The following is a 24,288-nucleotide window of genomic DNA, read 5'->3' as shown; positions in this document are numbered from 1 at the left end:
GCTTTTCTCTTGCTGTTTTAAATATTCTCTCTTCGTATCTAACCTTTGGCATTTTAATTATGATGTGCCTTAGTGTAGGCCTCTTGGGGTTTATTTTTATTTTTATTTTTTGAGACTCTCTGAGCTTCCTGGGCTTGTATGTCTATTTCCTTTGCCAGGTTAGAAAAGTTTTCCATTATTTATTTTTCAAATGAGTTTTCAACTTCTTGCGCTCTCTCTTTTCCTTCTGACACCCCTGTAATGCAAACATTGTTACGTTTGATGTTGTCCCAGAGGCCTCTTAAATTATCTTCATTATTTTGAATTCTTTTTTTCTTGTTGCTGTTCTGATTGGGTGTCTTCTGCTACCGTATCTTCTATATTGGTGATTTGATCCTCTGCTTCATCCACTTTGTTGATTCCCTCTAATATACTCTTCATCTCAGATAATGTAGTCTTCATTTCTGACTGGTTCCCTTTTATAATTTCATCCCTTTTATAATTCCATTTTTGTTTTTTATCTCTTTGTTAAATTTCTCACTGAGTTTATCTACTTTTCCCGAGGTCGTTGAGCATCCTTATAACCAGTGTTTTGAACTCTGCATCTGGTAGATTGCTTTACTCTATTTTTCTTAGAGCTCTATTCTGTTCTTTCATATGGGACATGTTTCTTTGTCTACACATTTTGGCTGCCTATTGTGTTTGTTTCTATGAATTAAGCAAAGCTCCTAAGTCTCCCAGTCTTATTAGCATGGTTTTGTGTAGTAGCTGTCCAGTGGCACCCCTCTCAGGAGGGGTCCAGCTGTAGGCCAACTTTAGCTCCAGCCTATAGCCCTCTGCGGCCACCTGGTAATATTCAGCAACCAATCCACAGATGCCATGCTTATAGTTGTCTCAAGAGGTCACGCCAGAAACCGAGGCCAGGTGTCACTATTGCGGGGCTTGGAGCTGCTCAGCAAAGGGCCCAGGGCATGCTGAGGACAGCATTGGATGTTGAAAGTGAGATTTTTTTTTTTTAAGAAATAAAAAGATTTCCTGATTTTAACACCTACTTTTATCATATCAAGAGACAGACTTGGTGGACTAGATTATAGAATTTTATCAGGATAGAGAAGAGAAAAGAGAGAAAGAGAAGCCAAAAGTCTACTTTTTCTGACTTGAGGAATTTTGTGTATAATGAGAGAGAGAGAATCAAGGAGGTGAGAGGCCAAGGTCCTTGTCCTGTTCTCCTTCAACACCAGGCTTCAAGTGGGGGTTAGAGACTGTCTTCAAAATTAACCAGACAGGAATGGGAGGCCAAGAGCACTGAGACTAGCACCATGCATCCTTCATACAGAGGGAGACTGAGAGCCTTAGGAAATAGTAGCCTACACGAAGTTAATTCTTGTGTTGTACAGGGATGGCACAAAGGTAGTGGAGAAGACAGGTGAATAGATGAGTGTTGTAAATTGGCTTTTCTGGAAGTAGATGCTGAGACAGCATTTGGGTACAAAATGTTTAATTGAGATCAATACCTGTGAAAACGTACGGAGGAGGCAATATTGGGCTGAGGGAGAAGGTGATAAGTCTGTGATGAGACCCAACAAAATCTCACCCAACTTGAAGGGAAGCTCTGAAGTGAAAACTTCCCATCAGTATTGCATTGTAATCTGCTGAATTGAGCAGGCCTTTATACTGTCCCCTCACTCAGTCATAGGATGAAAGTGGCCCTGGGAAGAGCATGTCCTCAGGTAAGATGCCTTTCTGTAGCTGATGCAGATCTTGAGGGAACTGAAAGCCAGAAACTATCTGCTGACCACTCTCTCAGCTACCAAGGCAGCACATCCTTCATGTCTGCCACAATGAGTCTGAGGCGAAGTTCCTAATTCACCTTACCTGAAGGGCTCTGAAGTACATACTAGCCCCCAAAAAGATAGGCTCTAAGTACTGAGAGAGTGGTCCAATACGAGCCCGAGGTTAGAATAGAGAGGCTGCTGGGTAGATGTGCAGACAAATAGGGCCAGTGGTCCCTTAGTGAATGCCATTTGAGGGAGCAGCCTCTTCTTGCCATGACATCTGAGACCATGAGGTCTCATGAAGAGAAGCAAAAGGAGCACAGAAGCATTTAGCATGTACCTGAGTTAACCGACCAGGGACTGAAATGCCTAAAGAGATTTTAAATCATTGGACCAGACTAAGGTTCCATATTTAGGCTGAAACTTGGTTTTTAATTTTCTGTCATCTAACAAGCTAAGGGATCATCAGGAAGAGAATATCAGTTAAGTGGTCCTCAAGGAAACTACATCTGCTTTGCACATTTGTATGTGGTGTGGGGGACATTTTGCACTTGCTACATTTCTAAAGAAAAACAAGCACCAAAAGTTCATTTAACAGGAATTTCAGATTTGGAAGACAAAAATGAGATTGGAGGAGGGGGTCGGGATTTTGTTTTCTGAGAAGATACATTATGCAATTGCTAGGTTTAGTTGGTGGACAGTGTAATATTTCATTCTGGCTTACTTCCTACATGCAGTTCTGAAATATTAGGACCTTACTGACTTTCACTGGCCATAAAAATTATATGTTAAACAAAGCCAAAGATTTAGTAACCTACAAATTACTTCTGACTTCCCGCTACTGTGAAAACCTACACCAAAAAAATGATCAAGTTGGTATAGTTTCCTGTGAATATGACAAACACCAAAATTTTTGGCAGCAAGAAAATAAAGAAAATTAAATCCACATAAATTTCTTCATCATCAAGTAAAAGCCAACACCAACACAATTGAAACTCTGGGATCAAAGGATCACAAGATGTGAGAGTCAGATCATCTACTGTTAGGAGCCTCAGGCACAGTTCAGAATCAATTGACAGAGCTTCAAATGAGAGAAGCCTGGCCATCCCTGAGCTGTGCCAGCCCCCTGAATTCACAGATGAAACAGTCCAACAAAGCCTAGGACCACTGTGAACCTAACTCAGTTTAAATTTACCAAGTTTATTTCTCTGTTCAAAATGATCATTTTAACTATAGCCATGAAAGTCTAACTCTGGAAGGAGTTGTAGCTCCATTTCTGAATCAGTTTTCTTTAGCTAATGGAATGGAGCCTAGAGGTCTTATCGTGTAACAGTATTACATGTGCTCCTCGTAGGTGAACCTTCTCCAACCTCCTTAAAGTATCTGTAAATGAATCTTCTTTCCTCTTTCCATTTCTCCTAGAGCTCCATCATGTTGCAAATAAGACTAATTTTTATAATAATAATAATAACTGACATTTATTGAGCATTCACTACATGCCAAGCACTATACTAAATGATATACTAAACTCTTTATGAGATGGGCATTATTATTATCTCCATTTTGCCTTGAAGAATATGAGCCTCAGAGAGATTAAGTAACTTTCCCAAAATCACCATTTAGGATAGAACAGAGTGAGAAGCCATAAAAGATTTCCAAATGAGAAAAAGTTACCAATCATGGTGAAATTGGCATAATTTTTTCTATGAATTCTGTGGTGTTGTCTTAGACTAGGTTACCAGCAAGCAGAGCCTGAGGCAAGGATATTATAGTATTTCTATTGGATTAAGAAATGCATTTTCAGTTGTGAGGGACAAAGAGGGTATAGCAGAAAAGGGGAAGCCAATATAAGACTCCGTTATCAAGTTGGCTGCTAAATGAGAATGATTGTTCAAAATTCACAGGATCATCCTCCACGAAGTCACATAAACTACATCTCAAAACAGTCCACATAGAGAAAGGGGGAAGAATTTATCTACTTGCTTGTTCCCTTTTGTCAAAAGTTTTCCTCATGAGGTATTAACTCCTGGTGCTTCAGGGTTTCACATACGTAGGTCACAAGCAGAATCATGTGGCATTTTGTATTTTGACATTAATAGCTCCCTGGGATGAGAGGTGAGAGGCATGTGGTACAGCTTGAGGTGAGTCAGTGTCAACAGGAGCCCATGAAGAATTGCTGGTGTTGAAACAAGAGATGAGTGAAGCTAAGAGGATCCAAAGCATTGCTTCAAAGGTATCTGAGACATATATGTCCTCTTTTTCTGCAGGATTGCAAGAAGCAACTCAGTTCTAAAATGTTACAAGTGGTTGGGATGCCATTTGATGACTAAAATGGGGAAGCCTAGCTTGGAGTCCCATGTAGACAATGAAGTAAATTCTTATGCCCTAGTCCAGAAAGCAGAGTCTTCAAGCACCTTAGACAAACAGCAGTTACAAAGCACAAAAAGGGCCAAAAGTACAGAAGAGGAATATAAAATATCCATTTAGTCATTAATTCTTTCAAGAATGTTAACCAAGGGGTTCCAGTCAGTTTGTAGAAGTCCCTAAGAAATACATTCTCTTTCCTGGAGTGGGAAGTGCAGCAACTATGGTGCGGTTTCATCCGAATTAGATCATCTGGGTTAAGACCCCTGAACTGCATAGGATGCCATTGCAGAGCTCCCTGACCTAGAGTCTGATAGATCGTCTTGCTCCTATGCAATGGCTTTAGAAAACACAATCCCCCTTTTTTTTTGGACTAAACAAGATACTAGCAGTCACAAGCCCAGCTGGAGTCCGTAACAGTTAAAATAAGTTTCAGTTAAAGTTAAAATTCCTGGATTTAGTTAAAATTAGTGATAAGAACTCTTGGTGGGTAACTCTCCATACGCTTGGAAGCAATCCCGGTAGCTCTAAGGAAATTGGACCCTGACAAGGAAGGTACTTCTGACTGCTAGAGCCTAAGTCACCTGACCAAACCCTCATTGCAAGGGCAACTGGGAAAGTATTTTGTCATTTTCAACTACCGTGATGGGTGGCAATCTCTGCCTCACAAATTAGAAACATTACCCAAACATAAGAAGAAGGTTCAGAAGAAGGTGGCCAAAAATAAATTTAGGTGTCCATTTTTGCCCCTATTGCCTTTCCTGTTAACTGACTACTTGCCTGGTACCAATGTTCTCCGACGTCTGCTTGGTCCTTGCTAGACTTCCTTGATAACTAGTAAAATCAAAAGAACAAAGTCGTGTCAGCTATAACCTTGCAGGTCTACCCAAGGCTCCCTGCCTGGCCTTCCTTGGTTCGGTTTGTCCAACAGCTGCCAAAGCCTGAATATGATGCTCTACGTTATAAAACTGCAAGCAAACCTGCCTGGTGGAATCTGAAAATTTCATAGAAACAGCCACATTACACATAGTAACCCAACTAACTCCTCTAGAGTGAAATGCTCATTTCCTGTGATACAGGACACCTGGGTGATAGCCCTTGCTCTCACATTAACCAACTGTGTGACCTTGAAAATGTGACTTAATCACTTTGTATTTGGTTTTCTAATTTTTTTTTTTTAATTTTGTTTTAAAAAGAAAGAAAAAGCCATTGGAATCAGGATAGGGGTAAGAAACAACTAACACAAGGGAGTACTGATAATGTACAAGAAGTTTTTTTTTAATCTTTACAACAAGAAGACAAGTGTTGGTATCCTCATTTCACTGATGAAGAAATGGAGAAGGAGGGGTCAGGTCTTTCTAAAAGTCAGAGTTAGCAAGCTGCTGAGTCAGGATTCGAGCAAGTTTCATCCAACCTCAAGCCCTTGTTCTTTCTTTGGTTCTTTTTTTTAAGACAAACTTTGAATTATACAAACAATAAGAGTAGTACTTGTAAAAAAAAAAAATTAAAATGTTTCTGAAAAGGCTAATGTCTCCTAGGACTACTGTCCCTCCGCGCCCCAACAAACCTTCTCATGTCACCATATATAATCACTCATCATTTTAGTGTATCCTTCCAGAGTTTTTCTATGCATTTATACACTATGTGTATAACCTTAGAAAGCATGTAATATTGTTCAATTATGTATATGTATATTTTTCTACAAAAAATGATGATATCATTCTGCAAATATTGTTATGCAGCTTTATACCATTTTAACATTGTATTGTTAACTATAGGTCTTGGATACCTAGCTATGCTAGTATACAGAGAGTTAGCTTATTCCTTTCAGCTGTTGCATAGTATATTTCGTAGCATACAGAAACAAATTTATTTAGCCATTTCCCGACTGATGACTATTGTTTGTTTGCTGTTAGCCCATATTTCTATTCCAACGTGGGTCTCTGTTCCCAACTTCCATAGATGAATTTTATAGCCACTTTTAGCTCAAAAAATTCTGTGGCATGAAGGGAATGAAATGAGTCTGAGTCTGAGGACATAATAGTTCACTTCCAAAGAACTCGTTTATTAGCCAGTGAAACAGCACCAACTTGTGAAATATATACATTATCATTAAAAGCACAGAAACAAAGAGCCCAAACAAAAGGTTACAAACAGGTTTAGGCAGGACAAATATTTCTCTAGTTACTGGAGACAAACCATTACTAGTTTGTGTTCACTTAAATTTGTAACTCAAGATTTTGCATAGATATTCTTGATTATAGCAGTTTATTCTGCAATAGTAGAGGTTTAACATTATATCATGCAGTGTCCTGGACACTATACATATTATGCTATTTAATCCTAATGACAATCCTTTAGAGCAGATATTATGTTTATTTTATTGATGAAGCAACTGAAGCTTAGAGAGGCTAAGTAATTTTGCCCAAGGTCACAAACTAGTCACTCGACCAAGTTTCAAATCCAAATTGTCTAACTCCAGAAGTCTGACTACTTTCCATGTATATCATCAATTCCTTTTAACTTGAGTTAGTTCAGAAAGACCTGATCATAAAGAATGGATTCTCGCCTGATGTAAAACCTGTCAACACCTTTTCCTGTACTTACCTCTTTAGTTTATCTCCCACTTCCTTCCCTTTCCTAGATCTGGCCCTAAATTACTAATAATTCTTTCATAACACACTGGTATGAACTTCTGCACATGCTGTTGCTTTTGTTTTTTTTTCTGGACATTCTTCTACTCTCCATCCAGGCAACTCCTACTCATCTTTCGACTCAAGCACCACTTTCTCCATTAAGCTTTTGCTGTAGCATCCCCGCTTTCACAATGTTCCTAACCCCCTGAAGATCGGGTTAGGAACATTTGCCCATAGGGCTTTGTATTTACTTTTCTTAGAGGACTTGACATAATGAATTATAAATATGTTAATTTCCTGACTTCCTATACTATACAGTGTGCTCCTTGAGAGCAGGAACCATAGCTTATTCATGATTTAATCTCTAGCCCTAGTTTAGTGTCTAACACACAGTAGGTGTTCCATAAGTATTTGAAGGGTAAATCTCAGAGTGATGGCAAAAATGAACCTGAATGTGGACTCTTCAGCTCAATATTTGCTGGTTGCCCAAGATAGTCCCCGCTCCTCCCCCTGGCTAAAGAATCAGTCTGTTGACTTTCCTAACTCTTCCCTTCCTGAGCTTACAGGGGTATTGTTTGTTTGTTTGTTTTGTTTTGTTTTGTTTTGTTTTGTTTTGTTTTGTTTTCTCCATATGATAACATGGAGAGATTGTGGCAGATGGGGTTGAGGAAGCCTGGGATTGAGACAGCCTGGGCATCTTTGTCTGAGAGACAAAGTCTCTAAAGACAAAACAGCCCTTCCTCGTGTGGAATCCATATCTTTTTTATCTACAAAAGATGGGGCATTACTGTACTCCATGTGTAGCAAATAGAATAAAATATTAAGAAAGAAAAGAAAGCTGAATTTTATTGAGGAAAAAATGAATTGATTGTAGAAAAAAATAATGAAGATATCTTGGGAAGTGTCAAGGAAAACATATCATTCAGTAGTTTTTAAAAACAAAAATCAAAAGATCTCAACCAGAATGTGTAAAACATAAACAGATTTTGCACATGATAAATTGTTCTCCTTTACACATTCTTCTCTTTTCAATTACAGATCATTTGATGAAAAGAATTTGTTTATTCCTAGTTTGCCAACATAGTTTTTGTTTTGACAGTTTAAGAAATGTATCGATTTTTCTTTAATAGCTTTAGAAGCATCAAGATGTACTAATTTGATATTCTAGACAATGTTTAAAAAGTATTCATGGAACTGGAACATACAACTTGCGTTAAATATTAGGAACAAAAAAAAATTGAAAGTGGCATCAGAAAGAAATTAACATAGATTCCAGAAAGGACTGACATCTCCATCTGATTATTCAATTATTGTTAAAAATAATGGTACAAATTACGGCTACCTTTTTACTGAATGCTGACTACAAACTAAGCACTGTGCTAGATTCTGACCAAGTAGTAGGACTCAAAACAAATATGTCTTGCCCCTGGATAAGTAGACGTTAAAGAGATAATCACACAACTATGTGTATAATTATAAGGTTAATAGGAAGATAGGGTTTAAAAAAAATAATAGGGGTTACCTACTCTAGATTGATAATTAGTGAAGATTTCTCTGAGGAAATGATATTTTAAGTTGGGACCTGAAGAATGAGAAAGAAGCAGCTAGGTGACTAGTGGTGTGAAAAGAATTATAGTCAGAGGCCTGTTCACAGAATAGGTAAATATCTTGCCATTGGAAAGAACCTGGCCTTTCCAAAAAACTGAAAGAAGGCTGTCTATCAGTTGTTCTCCTGTTGGTCCTCAGATCACTTTCTGTCCCCTGGCCCTGGTATTACTGGTATTATAGAGACTCCTACATTATATAGGACTCCTACAGGTCATGTCATGCTATCTTGTCAGGTGCCTCCGCTATGTTTGGTCAATAGAACAGACTGGTAAGAGACTGGAATGTGAGCAAAAGAGAGAAGCTAGGATATTCTTTACCTACCCCCATCTCCTGCTTTTGTTTTTCTTTTCCCGACTAAGGAGAACCTCTCCAGTAGTGGTGATGTCTTCTCTGTGGCTTTAGTTTTTTTTGGCTTTGGGGAAAACATGATGATAACCTCCTTCCTTTTTTTTGGAACTGAGATTGTTAGCTAGGGACAATCCCTCTTGTACACAGAAATGTAGTCGTGGCTACAATCAACCTCATTATATGCTCCTAGAATATCATAAGTTTGTAAAAAACATGGAGGCTAACCAATGTAGCATTCACACATAAAAGCTTCATCTTTTTATTTTCCCACTAAAAGGGGGAAAAAAAATACTGTGACCTATTTCTGGAACAGCTTGTAAAGCTATCAGAGTTTTGACCAGGGCAGCCAAGATTTTTAACAGTGACTCACATTATCAAAAATCCACATGGAAGCAGCTGCTTGTATATTTTTTTTTTCTTGCTAATAATGATGAGTGGAGAAGTCACTACCTGGCATAGGAAAATTGCATGGGGTCTATAGTAAGTTGAGTGCATGTTATTTACATAGTTATAGTAATAGTTATTAATTGGGCACTAATTCTGTTCTAGCTTCTGTACTAGATACTTTACATATAATATTACGTTTTCATGGCAGATAAAAATTACCTGCAAGGTTTTTAGTATTCTTGTCTCCATTCTGTGGAAGAGAAATTGATGTTTGGGAATATTATGAAACTTCTTTAAGGTCAGAGAGATGGTAATTTGATACAAATTCACATCTGTTTGACTCTAGAATTTACAATATTGTACTATACCATAGTATCTCTTTTTTGTCAGCAATCTCATACTAGCCTAGTTTCGTGATGGATTACAAAACTATGGTTCAGATCATATTCAGCTTTAAATACCATCAGTAAATGAGACAAGATGGCTAATATGTAACTGGTAGCAATGAAATAGAAGCAAGAAGGCTGTCAGATCCTATTAGTTTATGAATTTATTAGGGAAGTGAATAGAATTTCAAAATTGTTGTTGTTGTTTATAAAATAAAAATTCCAGATGTGTTGCACTGACCCTCCAGCCAGTGCTGAATGCCCAGGATCCATCTTCTTTGACTATCATAATCAATGCATTCTTTATCACAAAAGGCACACATGAGAGTATTCAATGCTAACTCCAACAAATTGCAGTGGTTCTCTGGAATACTGTGCAAAAAATCTTCTTGGAGTGAATCAGCAAAAAAGAGTGCCTTGACATCTGCCATGGCTTTGAAGTACGATGGGTACAAAGGGAAATTTACACTTGCCATCCCTACCGTAAGAACTCATTGCTGGTACTGAAAAATGCCTTAATGCTTTGAGTTTCCATCTTCTTCTGGACTTTCTAGGCCAGAGTTTCTCAAACTCTTACAAAACAAGTCATTATAATACAGAATACTGGATGTGTGGTTAGGAAACAACACTACCTTTCTCTTTCTTTTTTTTCCTCTTCTTTTTGTTCCTGAAGTACAAAGCTATGAAGAAAAGTGGAGAGTTTGATAATGTTTGCTGAATGGATGAATGACATGATACCACACACTATACCTGGAACAGCCTTAATTTAGAGGAACTTATAGAAGCAGGAAGAGAAGCAGGTTTGCAGTTCCTCCTTTGCCTGTTGCTCTCCAGGACAGTGCAATGTGATCTTGCAGGACTGAAATCCAAATTTGTGCTCTAATAAACTGCATGCTTAAGGAAGTGCCAGCATCAATTCTGATGTAATGAGCCCCTGAATCCAAGCCTTGTTGGACTTCCCTTTTCTGCCTTCATTGTGAATTTATTTATATGAAAAGTCCTATAAAAGCATAAAAATCAAATCATGTTATGGCACTTTTCATAAACCACCTTGGCTAAAAAAGAGTAAATTATGTGAAACTGGGACTACTTGAGAAAATGTTCAATTTTCTTATTTACGTTTTAAATATGCTTTGAATTCATTTCTGGTTTAACCTCTATTTATACTTTTGATTACATTAAAATTTTTTATTTATGCCATGAATATAAATATTTCCCGGTGCCCTTGGATTTAGGATTCCAAAGATCATTCTTTTTCCCATAGCTTCCCTTATATTGATGAGTTTTTTCACTTGGATGCAGCGGATGCTTGGTCTCTTTTCGTGTATTCTTTCTCAGTTTTTAAAATGTGCATTCCGGGGCCTGAGGCTTTTGCTTTCACATGTTGCTAAAGCCAGAGTTCCAAATCTGTTAGGAGGCAATAACCCTGAAGGCCACTATATTATTTCACCAGAGCCCCAGTTCCTGTGACCATTACTGCGTAACTGCCAGGGGCATCGTCTGCAGCTGAAAGTGTTTTCTTCTCACTGGTCTCCCCAGCCGATCTAAAGATATACCCCATTTGTAGCAATCAAAGCTGGGTGGTTTATGGGCTTGTATATTTCCTTCAGAAACTTTCTCCAGTGCCACATTTCTGAGCCAATAATTTCCAAACATTTATTTGTGAAGATGGTATAAGACTTTTCAAATATGATCTTACACAGCAGCCCAAAAGGTAAACAAGATAAAGATTGTTGCTCTAGTTGATGTGGAGATAGAGCCTGGAGCCGTGACTGCTCAGTTCTTCTTATCACCTGCTCCCTCACCTGGTATAGCACCCAAGGTCTGGGTGGAAGCCCTAGGTGAAGGTTTCAAGAGGGTAGTCACAAAAGGTAGACTTCAGGTTAAACGGATCTGTTAATATATTTTGTTTGTCCTGCATAGCATTGCCCTTTGCTATTTATTTTTCCAACTGCTTTATTTTCAAAATAATCACAACAAAGTCTTCCAGCTTGATATCTACCTTCATACTTCTAAATGTGATGTGTTTACTGCCATTTTGGATTTGTTGGTATTAGACATCATCTCCTAACTTCTTACCAGGGTTGATGAAGATTAACCTCTCTGCCTTTTTCTCCCCAGATCTCCTCCTCCTATCCTCACAGTATAATTATAACTTTTAATTTAATCAATATTTAGTGTTACTCTCATTATGCCAATATAAATATAATTTGCTTCTGAATCAAGTAGTATATTAGTTTTGTACAACTTTTAATTTTTCTGTTTTATAAATTCATTTGCTTAGTTTCTTTGGATCTTAATTTTTCTGCACATTCAAACACCTGTTACATATTTGAATATATAATTTTCCAAATGCTTGTACATGCCAGAAAATGTTCCATTCTTCTCTCCCCCCTAGCTTCTCCCTCTTTCTGCTCCAGTCTAGACTACCTGCTTTCTAGGCCTGCTGCACAGCTAACATCATGGACTTTATCCATTTCCAGTTGGGATTCCTGTGTCCTGGATACCATGTTTTTTTAAATTTCCTAGTTTATTTCCTCTTCTTGCTGGAGCACATTCTGTAATCGGCCTCCTGAAAAATGATTCATGGAAGATAAGTACTGAATCTTTGCTGTCCGAAAATATCTTATTATACCCCAATACCAATAATTTCAGTCAGAAATTTTAAGACATTCTTCTGCTGTCTTCTAGCTTTATCTTTTCCTAAGGATGTGTATTACTGTATGTCTTTTTACATTCCTTGCACTGAGCTTTCAGTTGGCCCGAGAAATGTTTTTGTATTATATGTTTGAGTAAGACATTTTTAAAGTATTAATTGAATGCCAAGAGAAATATTAACTAAGGACAAGTTAGAGGACTGATGAAATTGTCTGTAGATAATAACAATGATGACTATAAATGAGTAGAATCAGCAAGTTAAAATATTAATTAGTTTCCTGAAGTGGTACAAACATCAAACACTTGACTATTTAATTCTTAGAAAGAATCCATCTATGAAATTACAAATTGTACTGTTAAGGGGCTAACCAACTCTCTCCTGGCCTAATTTTCCCATGTACAGAATATCAGCTAGAGTAATACTCCCGGCCTCTCTTCTCATTGCTTACTTATTTCTTCCCTTAGAAGGAATGTTGATTATGTGATTGGCGAATTTTATTTGCAGGGACTGAGCGTGCTTCACACATTCTGGCATCTCTCTTTATGTACATCCAGCTTGACCACAACAGGCATGCACGAATTTTCTCTGCCTTGTATTTAGGGACTTACCCTCTGGGGAAATCTATAGTTGTTTATCCTGCTTGGGACTAGGTGTATACAGTGTCTAATTAAGGGGAGTGTATTAGGAAGTCCACTGTAATCACACACCCTGTTTTCAAATATTTGTTTAATGATAAGGTAATAATTGATCTCCATCTAAGTGACTTTTTGTCTCTCTCAATCAGCTCTAAAGTAGGAAAGGGAAACATCATTATTTCCTAAAATACCAGTATGTTTGTTACTATGCATAGTATATATGTATACATATATAAATGGTGGAAGATTATTTACCCCAAATCACAGATGGTTTAAGAGATTCAAGAACAATTTCGATACTGCTTGATTTTCCCTTTCTCGCTGACTTTGAAACCCAACATCCACATCATTTGTAAAACTACCATATATTGTTCCCTCCAACAAATAAGAATAGCAAACCTATTTGCTAGTATGTGTTCCTAGCCTTGCTGAGTGGGTCCTGTCAAAACTAACAGTAATTTTTCTCAGTAATAACACAGAGAACAAACATCTGAAGCTGTTCTCACTATGATGAATTCCACAGGATTCAGTTTAATGAAGATATTTGCCTCAATACACTTGTGTGGCAGTAACGTATTTCTGAAACAATAGTTGAGAAGCTGCTGTTAATCCAAACAGACCTCAAATCTATCAACCTTTTAAAATCTCATGTTTGTTAAAAGACTTTATGATACCATTAACTTTTCGGTTTGACAAATTTTCCCCTGTAACAAAGATATAGACAATCTCAGCCCTTGCAGATATGCTACATGACCAGGCCATAAAGTGGATAAAACAATGTCACATTTTTCTCATACTTTAAAGATTCTTTTTATTCATCCATTTTATTAATTCATTTGTTTATGGAATAGATGTTGCATGTGAGTTAGGTGTTAAGCACTATGCTAGATACTAGAAGATAAAAAAAGATCATTAAGGGGAAGATTGACATAGAAAAAAATTGGAGTAGTATAGTATAAGTTGTATAGAGATAGGTGCAGATTGCTCTGGGAACTCAGAAGAGGAGTTGCTTTTCTTCGCCCACTGGAGTCTGGAAAAGTCTCCAAAAAAGACAAATTGCTACATCTTCTTGAGCTTGGCAATCTCACAATCAATTTTTTGTATCGGTTAGATCTTGACCAAAGGGAAACCATATAACAGATATACTAGTGAAGATTTGTATGAGACTTTGATCATGTTAAAGTTGTTCATATTAAATAACATGATAAGCGTAATGAGATAAAGGAGTTACTAAAAAACAGAGGGGAACAGGACTATGTGTTATATTTTATTTAGTATAAATAAAAATAAAATTGCCACAAAAGAGACTTGGAAAAGTTCACCAAAAAAGTAAAAATTATTTATTTATTTAGTAATGCAAAACAAACAAACGAACAAACAAAAAAACTGATCTGGAAACAATTCTTCCAGAACTCCAAGTCTAATTTCATATTTGAATAGCAGAATTAGTTTATGAGACATTCTACTTGAAAATCATTGTCAATTCACTCATTTATATAACATTTATTGAAAACTTACTACATAGTAAATATAAAAGAATGCACTAGACTCATGCAATGGTAAAAAAATAAAATTCCCAGAGAGATAAGGCTGATAACATATATGGATGAATCAGGCTGGCTATAAACCAATAGAGAGTGGCGGACCCTATGCTAAAATGCAGAGTGCATACCATGCCGAAGAAATTAAAACTTAAACTTCAAAAAAATGGGCTGGAAAGAAAAGACACATTTGTTAAGCAAATCTGGCCCTTCAATTAGTTTGAGATTCTTGGATTTAGGGGATTCAAATACTAACAGGACTCCATCACCAGCCATGGAGTTCTCAGACTATTGTAGCAGACAGACCTGTAAATAATTATAGTGCCATAAGGTTTTGCATTGGTAGAGAATAGCTTAGCAGTGCTGTGAAAGCACAAGTCACCACCTAGTCAGCAGAGATCCTGAAATGGGTATTATATAATCACGCAATCAGGAATTCTACCCGTTATCATATAAATTATTATCTTCTTAAGTATGCTTCAAATTTTTTTCCCAATATTTTCATTATTATTGACTACAGTTTTCTTTTTTCATTACATTTTCTTTGTCATTTGCATATACTGCAAATCTAACTTTTTCCTGTAATTTTGATTGAATAAATTTTGGGGTTTCAGTTATCCAGATAAACATCATACTTATGAACAATTTTAGCAAATTCTTTTTTTCTTTTATTTATTTATTTATTTATTTATTTATTTATTTATTTATTTATTTGCTTCAAATGCCTTGACTGAGACTTCCAGAACAATGATGATTTATAAGTTTGATTATGGCCGTCCTTCTGTAGCTCCAGCTTTAATAGAAATTCTTCAGGTATTTTGCATGAAGTTGGCTTTAAAATATATTAAAACTAATTTGGAGGACATGTAGTCAAAAGAATTGAAAGTAGGCACTCAAACAGATATTTGTACATCGATGTTCATAGCAGCATTATTCACAGTAGTTACAAGGTGACAACAACCCAAATGCCCATTGATAGATGAATGGATAAATAAAAAGTGGTATGTACCTAAAATGAAATATTATTCTGCCTTAAGAAGAAATAAAATTCTGACACATGCTACAATATGGATGAACCTCAAAGACATTACGCTAAGTGACATAGCCAGACATAATGACAAATACTGTGTGATTTCACTTATATGAAATACCTAGAGTAGTCAAATTCATAGAGACAGAAAGTAGAATATTGCTCACCAAGGGCTAGGAGGAGGGGAGAATGAGAAGTTATTGTTTAATAGGTACAGAGTTTCAGTTTGGGAAGATGAACAACTTCTGGAGATGGATGGTGGTGATGGTTGTACAACGTGAATGTACTTAATGCCATTGAACTGTACAATTAAAATGGTAAATTTTATGTTATGTATATTTTGCCACAATAAAAAATGGTTTGGAAGTATTTGTAGCATTCCTATGTTCTGGAATAGTAATAATAATGTGGTGATTAAAGTGGCATCTGTTTCTTGAAGGTAAAAAACAATTCACCTGTGAAACATTCTGAAGCTGATTGTCAATTTTTTCTTGACATCTGAAATTTTTTCTTAGATCTGAAATAACTGTCATTTTTTTTCTGAGGTTATTGGTCTAATTTCTATCTCTTTTTAAGAGAAAATGTTGGTAATTTGTATTTTCGTAGGAACTAATTTATTTTATCTAAGTCTTGTACTAGCCAAAGCATTCCTTTGTAATTTTTTAAATTGTACACCTATTCCTTTGTAATTTTTTAAATCGTACACCTATTTCCTCATTACCTCTTAATATTAATGTATTCATGAATTCTTCATGTCTCCAGTAAATAGACTTGCTCTATTGGTTTTATTTATACACACACGCATACACACACCCCAGTTATTGTATTTTTGTTTTTCAGTTCTAAAGTTTCCATTTTAGTCTTCCTTGTATCTTCTATTTCTTAGTTTTTAAAAATTTGTTTTAGGTATGTTAACAATTGCTTGTTAGAGTATTTTTCTGATGGATGTTTTAAAATCCTGTCAGATATCTCAAAGTCTGTGTTATCTCCTTGTTGGCATTTGTTGATTATCATTTCTAATTCAAGTTGAGATTTTTCTGATTCTTTGTACGACAGGTGATTTTAATTGGATCCTGGACATTTTGGGGTATCATCGTGAGACTGTTCCCTCTTTAATCTTCTTTTGTGTAGGTAGTCATCTTGTTCAGATTTGTATTCGTTAAATGTAGACAATTATGATACACTATGCTTTTTGAAATCCTGTTTTGGCATTATTTCACTTTTTCATTCAAAGACCCTCTCTAAGAAGCCTCAAATACTTTGGATAATATCACTGTCCACTTTATAATTAGGAAAGCAAGGAGAACTATCATGTGTTTGTTTACTGTTCTTATTTAACTTTTAACATCTCTTCTTTCAAGATCTGTAATTATTTACCTTCTCCCACTGAAGGCTGCCCTAGGTAATTTTTATTTATCTCACCTAGACCAGCTATGTCCTCAGCAGCTAATTAGAAAGGAGGTATTTCGCTTTTTAATTCTCCTACAAATCTTTCTAAGATAAAAAATCTTGCAGAGGGGCTCTCTCACCCTAAGCCCTCACTCCATAAGACAGCCTGAGATTCTAACTCCTGTCTCCCAGTCACTCCTTTCCCACAGCCCCACCTTTCTCCCTCCTCTAGAGACACTGGACTGCTTTCCAGAGAGGGTATTTGCACTCACAGTTTAGCAACAGCTGTTGCTAATTAACTCATTCAAATTGCTCCTCCTAGAAGAGTGATGTAATAGTTTCTAAATATTGGCTAGAACTTCAGCTTTTGAGCATGGTGAGATGATTCAACTGGCAAAGCATGGAGTAAAATCAAAGCTAAATAACTTTCTCCCCTATGCTTAGGCTCTAGACTCCAGGAAGGCCATCGGGGCTGTGGGAAAGAGGGAGGGAGAGAGAGAATTAAAACTCCAGAACTTTATGGAGCGAAAGCCCAAAGACTCCTGAGAAACTCCAAACCTCAAAAAGATTTGGGAGAGTATTAAAAAGTTAGTTAAATGCATATATTCTAGTTAACAACTGAGAACACAGCTGGACTAGGTGAGATGTGAAAATGGCCTAGGACAGCTGTAGGTGGGAAAAGAAAATAATAATAGAACTTGAAAAAAGAAGAGATGTTAAAAATTAAGTGATAAGAATAGTAAACAAACAAATGGATAATTTTCTTGCTTTCCTCATTTGAAAGCAGACTGTAATGTTAGCTAAAGTATGTGCTGGGCTTCGCAGAGAGGCTTTTGTATGAAAAAAATTTTTTCGATGCCAAAACTAGATTTTAAATCGTCTTATATATTGTAATTACTTAAATTTAATAAATGAATAATATACATTATAAATTAATACATTTAACAAAACAATATGATTGTATTCTTCATGAGAAAATTCTAGATTTTATTAAAAAAAAATTCATACCCATGATGTAGTCTTCTCAGTCTAAAGTGTATGATGAATGTTCCCTTCTTTCAGACCTTCTTCTCAGTCTAAAGTGTATGATGAATGTTCCCTTCTTTCAGTGGGGCTGTTGGATGGAATGTGGGAACTTCATAGGACATGGAGGCCTTATACACGGGAAGCTTGGAGCGGAGATACACCCTTCCCATTCAACTGGCCTAGTAAGTAATGTGTTGAGCAAGGTGAGCCTGCTCCTCTCTGCTGTTCATGCAGGAACTTGTTTCAACTGTGCTTCTCTTATTAGGTAGATCAGTGACCTGCGGGCAGCCTAGTGCAGAGTAAATATGTGGGATCTCAAACTTTTTTGAGACTGGCTATGTGATGGGTGATGGGAGGGTAGTAGGAATGGGAAGAGAGGAAAATACATTTCTGCAAGCAAGAAATGAGGGTCTAGGTCCCTAATTAGTTGAGGCAATGAGGCCTCTGGTCTATAGCTTTGCTGGGCTTGTACCTCAGAGATGACTGTGCAATTGTGTGTGTGCAGTGTGTTTATTGGCTTGCATTGTGGCTGTCTGTGTGTGTCTGTCCTTGTGCCTTCGGCTTCTTGTCTATTCCATAGGTATCTCGACATCTGGCCTCTGCCTAGCCCAGCCTATTTTCCAGTCCCCTTTCCTGCTCTCCTATCTTGCTTCTGCTTGTGGGTTTGATTTTTTGATTAAGGAGCTCTGAGAAAAATCCATTTCTTTATCCACCAACCCCGAAAATTCCTCTTACTGTCTCTGTCCTTTTTATCCAACGTGGCTCCCAGAAGATCTGATAAATGAGTTTGCTCTGAGGAGGCGCAATGCCATTCCTCCGAAAGCATTTTCTTCTTAAGAAGCAACAAAGCTTCATGTCAAACAAAGCGATTTCTAATTGTGCAATTTTTTTCGTACCAGTAGATAAAGAGACTGTGCTGGGACAAGTTCAGAGAGAGAGATCTTCTTTGCATTTAGAATTTTAATTTAACAAATAAATCATTTTCTTATCTATAAAATGCAGATTATAATATCTACGCAAAAGAATTTTTGAGGTTTAAAGTGAGATACTGAGTACACCCAGCCCGGTGCCACGTACACAAGTAAGTATTTGATAATGTCTGCTGCTGCTGCTGCCGTGGCTGCTGTTATTCAGTTTTCTCTGCGCCAGGCACTGGGCTAGGCAATGGGAGAGACAACCTGGTACAAGAGCAACCAAACAGTTCTCCAGACCTCTACGAGCTCAGCCTAAAGAGAAATCATTTCATTTAGACAGCTTAGCTCACTCTCCCCCAAAATGTTATTATATGTTACCTCTCTTAACTCTCTCATTTTTGCCAGGTATGTGTAATTTTCTTAGTCTCTGAGAGACTAGGGGATTCCAAATGACTTGCCCAAGGTCCACACCCATTTGGAACAGATGTTTTTTAAGTGAACATGATGCAAAGGCATGGAGATCACAGAAAAATATATTTAATACAAATAATCATAACCCAATTACTGAATTCAGAGCTCTAAGACAGGAGTACCAGTGAAACCAAGAGAAAATGCCTCAAAATTTTTTACTCAAAACATGCATTTGAGTTGGGGTTCAGAAAATATGATCATTGTAAATATAACAGGAAGTCATGAAAAATGCTTCTTATAGCTGAGATTTTATTCATGTTATCACATTGGAAGAGCCGTATACCAGCCTCCCCTCCACTCTCAATCTCTCTGTGTTTAAATGGGGTGAAGGTTAGTAGAGAGATACCCAGCATGAGTAGTTAGAGAGTAAAATGAGCTCTATGTTGTATTATATCTTCCATAAAAGTGAGTACTTAATTAATTCAAGCACACACCTGTCATTTTAATTATGATTCTGTCAATAAATTTTAGTGCCTATGAGAGGTGCCAAAGTGGAATTACATGTCATCTTTCCTGGCACAATAACAAAAAAGGATGAACTCTGCAGTCACTGGCTATATTTTCTTTGCCTCCATATGAGACCTGAATACCAGAAGCCAGGATTCTAATTTTTCATGGTTTGTTCCTCACATTTCACAGGGTTTTTTTTTTTGCTATTGCGTATGTGATCTATTTTTCTATTTAATGGTTAATTGGTTATTGCTAACATATACCACTACATCATGGCTTGTTTCGGCAACCCAAGATTTGAACTTCTCTTAAAGATCACTCTATTGCTAGATTACTCTGAGGATGGAAAGATGACCATGATGGTGACAGAAGAGGAGGTTGCAACGGGGAGGGGCGGGGTGCAATTTTCTAGAAACAGTGTGGTAGAGGCACCTGGACCCTTTGGCGTGACATTGGAGGAGCTCTGAAAGTCCAGCCCTGAGCACTACTGGGACTGGGAAGGGGCGACAGTGGGGTCTTCACTACAGAACGCCTGACCCCCAAATACTCACTCATATGGTGTTGCTGGGCATTTCTGTTGTGTGGCTTCAGTCTCTCATTCTCCTGCCCTCCCACGAATTCTGCGAACTGGCTGATATCCCTTAATACGTTTCCTTCTTCTTTAAACCAATTCTAGCCCCTTACCTAGTGTCAGTGGATTGCTCTGTAGCAGTTAAAAAGAATTCGAAACGTTATACACACTGACATGAAATGCCCAAAACGTTGTTATGCGACAAAAGTAAAATGCAGTATCACAAAACAAAATGGCATACTTCTTCATGTATGTATATATTTGTGAATGTGGAGATAACTTTTGAGAGACTACAAACCCAAATGATAACAGCAGCAGCCTTTGGGGAGGGGAGTGAGAGTAGGGAAGAGAATAGGGGAAATACCCTTTGACTTTTCCATTTTTTTCTGTATACTTTTTAAAAAATTTTTACAAGGAGAATGCTTTCAAATATTGCTTATGTACTCAATGCAGCAAAACAAACATAAAAAAGAAAATCAGTGGGCCAGCACATAGCAAATGGAATACAGGAGACACCAGCCCCATATCAGTTTGATTCCACTGAGCTAATAGTTTAAGCACTATACCCTGTACTAAATACAGTGGAGACAAAGATAAAGAAGGGCAGGCCCCTCTGCTCCCAGTGGGCTGGACAGACAGACACATAAACAAATAAATACCATATAGCGTTGTCAGTGGAAGGATAAAAATACAAAGGGGGTTTGTAAGGAGCCCTGGGAAGGGTCCTCCTAACTCACCCCAGGAAGCACAAAAGGGCACAGCGTAAATATCCTTGAGAAGGTGACATGACTCTCCAAGTGTTGAAGAGTAAGATAAAAGAAGGGAAGGAAGGGTTCAGAGTGTGCCTCAGGTATTCCATAAAGTGTGAACATGATTATAATTCCCCTCTAGCTCATCTTCAACACAGTTGTTTTCACCCCCCATGTGGACAAGACAGCCATAAAACAAGCCATATCAGAGGGAGCTGTGAATGACTGGAGGCACAATCAGAGCATTCAGTCTGAACCGAAGCAGCCACAGGGCAGCACAGGCAGGTTCCAAGTCCAACTCAGGGACAGCTGTCTTCATCACTGGGAGTAATGCTGAAACCTAGAGGCTTCCTTGAGGCAGCTTTGGCATCACTACCACCAGCATCTTTTTCAGGCAGTGTGTGGGCGTTTACTGAGAGTTTACTGTGTTATAAACTCTTGAGACCTTTTGTACAAAGATTGTAGGATCAGGTTGGGTAAGCTCTGATGGATAAACCAGCCAAAGCTTGTCTTCCCGTCCTGCGCCCTAAACATGCAGCCTTGTCCCACTTACTTTTTATTGTCTCCTTTATTCCTTATTCCTTTCCCTCACGGTTCCTTCTTGGTGCCTTCACGGTGTCTTTCAGAGGGCAGGACCTCCCAAAGCCTGCCCTCTAACTAGTTCTTCCCAGCTTCTATTTGAACATCCGGACTTTTCCTTTGTCTCAGAAGCCAATCTGTGGCACTACTAGCCTGACTTCTCTCAGTCTAGCTAAGTCTTGGGGCCAATCTAATTAGGTCAACCTGCTGATGCGGTGATGGAGGATAATGGCTCGATGAGTTATTCCCTACAGGTAAGAGATTCATATTTTAACCAAGTCTCCAGGGCAAACGATCTCTTAGCCCAAGGAGGGACACCAATATATGGAAAATTTAATCACAGTTTGCTCTCCCCCTGCCATCCTGCTCAGAATTAATCGTTTGTGCTGTGCACCTGTTGTGCTAAGTCACCCTCTTCTTCAGTCCTGTTAGGCGCCTGTGTCTGTCTCCATTTTAGCATGCGAGCTGCATGAGGGTAGCACTCAGCACGAGCCTGCTAAGCTCAATGAAAGTTGGCTTAAACTCACCTAACAATTTCTGTTGAACTCTGGCTGTGAGCAAGATACTCTAGTTCTGGGGACGAAAAGGGAACCTGCTCTGAAAGAGGAAATCTACTGTGTGCAAAACAGTTCTGCTTCCTGCTTTTGAAGGATTTCCATCCAATAGGAGAGAAGACATAGTCCAAGAATATATAAACCCTCCACAAAGCCAGACATACATAGATAACAGTGCTTCCCACGTCACAGCAACATCTCAGCTGAGTGAAACGTAAGTGCAGGTTTCAGGTCTCTAGTATTGGAAGGAGAACAGGCTTATATTCAAATAGAAAAGTTTTTTTCCTCTCTCCTTAGTTTTCTATTTTATTATGAAGCATTTTGAACAGTAAATGCACTTTCAAAATATACTTTTCAAAATATAGAAAATATCTTTACCCACACCACCTAGACTCGGTGATCATTAAACATTTTGGCATATTTACTTCATTTCTTTCTTTTTTAAATAAAGAAATAAAGACTACAGATAGCAGGCCCTTTCAAATCTGTCACTAATCCTATTTCCCTGCCTCTTCCCCAGATATCACTATTCTTCTAAAGTTGTGTCTCCTTCCCATGGAGATTTTTAATTCTCGCGATCCATTTTTGTGCTCCAGAAATATATATAGTGTTGGTGATGTCTTTTTAGAATTTACATGAATGCATTCATACTGTAGGTATTTTTTGAAAAAAGCTTTTTTAGTCAATATTTTAACTGCTTTATGTTATTTATTTGTCGTAGTATCTCAATTTACTTGTCCATTCTTTCATCAATAAACATTTGGCTTGATTCTGCTTTCCTCTATGTCTCCTAGAAGTGGAATTGCTGGCACATGAGGCATAGGCATCTTCAATTAAAATGGTTGGCGAATGATATTTTGTTTACAAACAGCTTTCCAATCTTTATAAATATTTAGATTTTTTTCTTCTTATTATTTTAAAAAATTCCCTCAAGACATTATGCATCATCAATGAAGAGCAAATTTGATCACACGTTCAAAAACTACATCAAAATATTTCCCAGTTACCTTCATTCCGTTCAAATGACAAGATCACCTCATTCAGCCAGTCTCTGCCTACCTGGAATCTGTCAACGCCTTCACTAGGGACTTGCGTATCAGCTTGAAATTGTGTATTGGGAAGAGTCTGAGAAACTTGTCTGGTAAGAAATATAAGGGATTCCAAGGAAGGAACTATCTGGTGGTAACATGATTATTCTCCCATATTAAGAAAGTATATTGACAAAAATGTGTCTGTGATTTATGTTTCTTAACATAAATTTCAAAATTCAGAAATTATACATTCCAAAGCACACTTGAGGGAGAGGCTACACCACTACCTCAAAATGCTACCATTGTCCAAAACAATTCTTCAGAACCACTCAATTTTTGCAATATTAGTTTATTTAATAGTCATTCCATATTTAAAATAAAATGATGAGATTCTGGGAAACACGGGAGAGTGAGAGATGTCCTCAGATCTCTCCTCTTGAAACAACAATAAGCTGAACATTTAAAACTCAACAAAAATACCCAAACTGCACACCGGCATGTCTGAGCGTGGAATCTGCACATAAGAGCTACCACAGGTCAGAACCCTGTGTGTCAGGCAGTGGACTGCTGCCTTTTGAAGCCACTGGAGCTCCCTGTAGGGGGAAGGAGAGGGAAGATGATGCAGCGACTTCCCTGAACAGCCCTGCCTCGGAGAGTTTGTGAGTTCCGCGCAGCCAGCAGAAGGGCCCAGTCATCAGGCAGAAGGCAGAGACGTGGACGCAGAAAAACAACAGTTGCTTTTTGTCGACCACGGTTGCAAAACCAAGGCTGAGCTGCAGTCCCCCACTCCCAACTCAGAGGGTCCCTCCCCCCATATCCTCTGAGATGGAACACCGCAGAACCCCAGAGGAATCTGAGCAAATGCTACTGAAACGGTTGCTAACACTGACAGGGACTGAAACTGAGGGTAACGAGCATGATTAAATATCTACAAGAAAATAAAGGCATTATATAAAGGCATTATTAAGGCTTTATATAAAGCAGGAATCCAAGAGGCTTAGATGCCACCTACTGGAAACCAAAAGAAAAGTGCCTTCTTTGCAGCAGGCTAAAGAGAGACCTTTATATAATAAATCTTCTTTCTGGAAAAACAGCAGAATACACTTCCATTAACGCCTAGGCAGAGAAATAGTCTATTAAACACCACGAACAATCAAGGTGGCAAGGCATTTCAGAAAGAGAGAGAAAAATCTCCAGAAAATAAGC

The 24,288-nt window shown here is 37.8% G+C and overlaps 1 protein-coding gene across 3 annotated transcripts in view; it reads left to right on the top strand.

Annotated features, from left to right (window-relative positions):
* LOC120605063 (uncharacterized) overlaps positions 1–24,288 on the top strand; it is a 144,714-nt gene that overhangs the window by 107,474 nt on the left and 12,952 nt on the right. For 2 of the 3 annotated variants that reach the window (XM_039866012.1, XM_039866010.1), the window contains 2 exons: positions 17,844–17,945; positions 22,148–23,450. In XM_039866012.1, coding sequence (XP_039721946.1) covers positions 17,844–17,945; positions 22,148–22,177 — 132 coding nt within the window. In that variant the 3' untranslated portion in view covers positions 22,178–23,450. Of the gene's footprint in view, positions 1–17,843; positions 17,946–22,147; positions 23,451–24,288 lie in introns of those variants that run through there. The other variant, XM_039866011.1, reaches the window with a different exon arrangement.

Source organism: Pteropus medius, unplaced genomic scaffold (genome assembly GCF_902729225.1).
Source record: "Pteropus medius unplaced genomic scaffold, Ma_sr-lr_union100, whole genome shotgun sequence".
NCBI classification, from domain to species: domain Eukaryota; kingdom Metazoa; phylum Chordata; class Mammalia; order Chiroptera; family Pteropodidae; genus Pteropus; species Pteropus medius.
The sequence above is the reverse complement of the archived record's forward strand: the minus strand, read 5'-3'. Positions and strand labels throughout refer to the sequence as shown.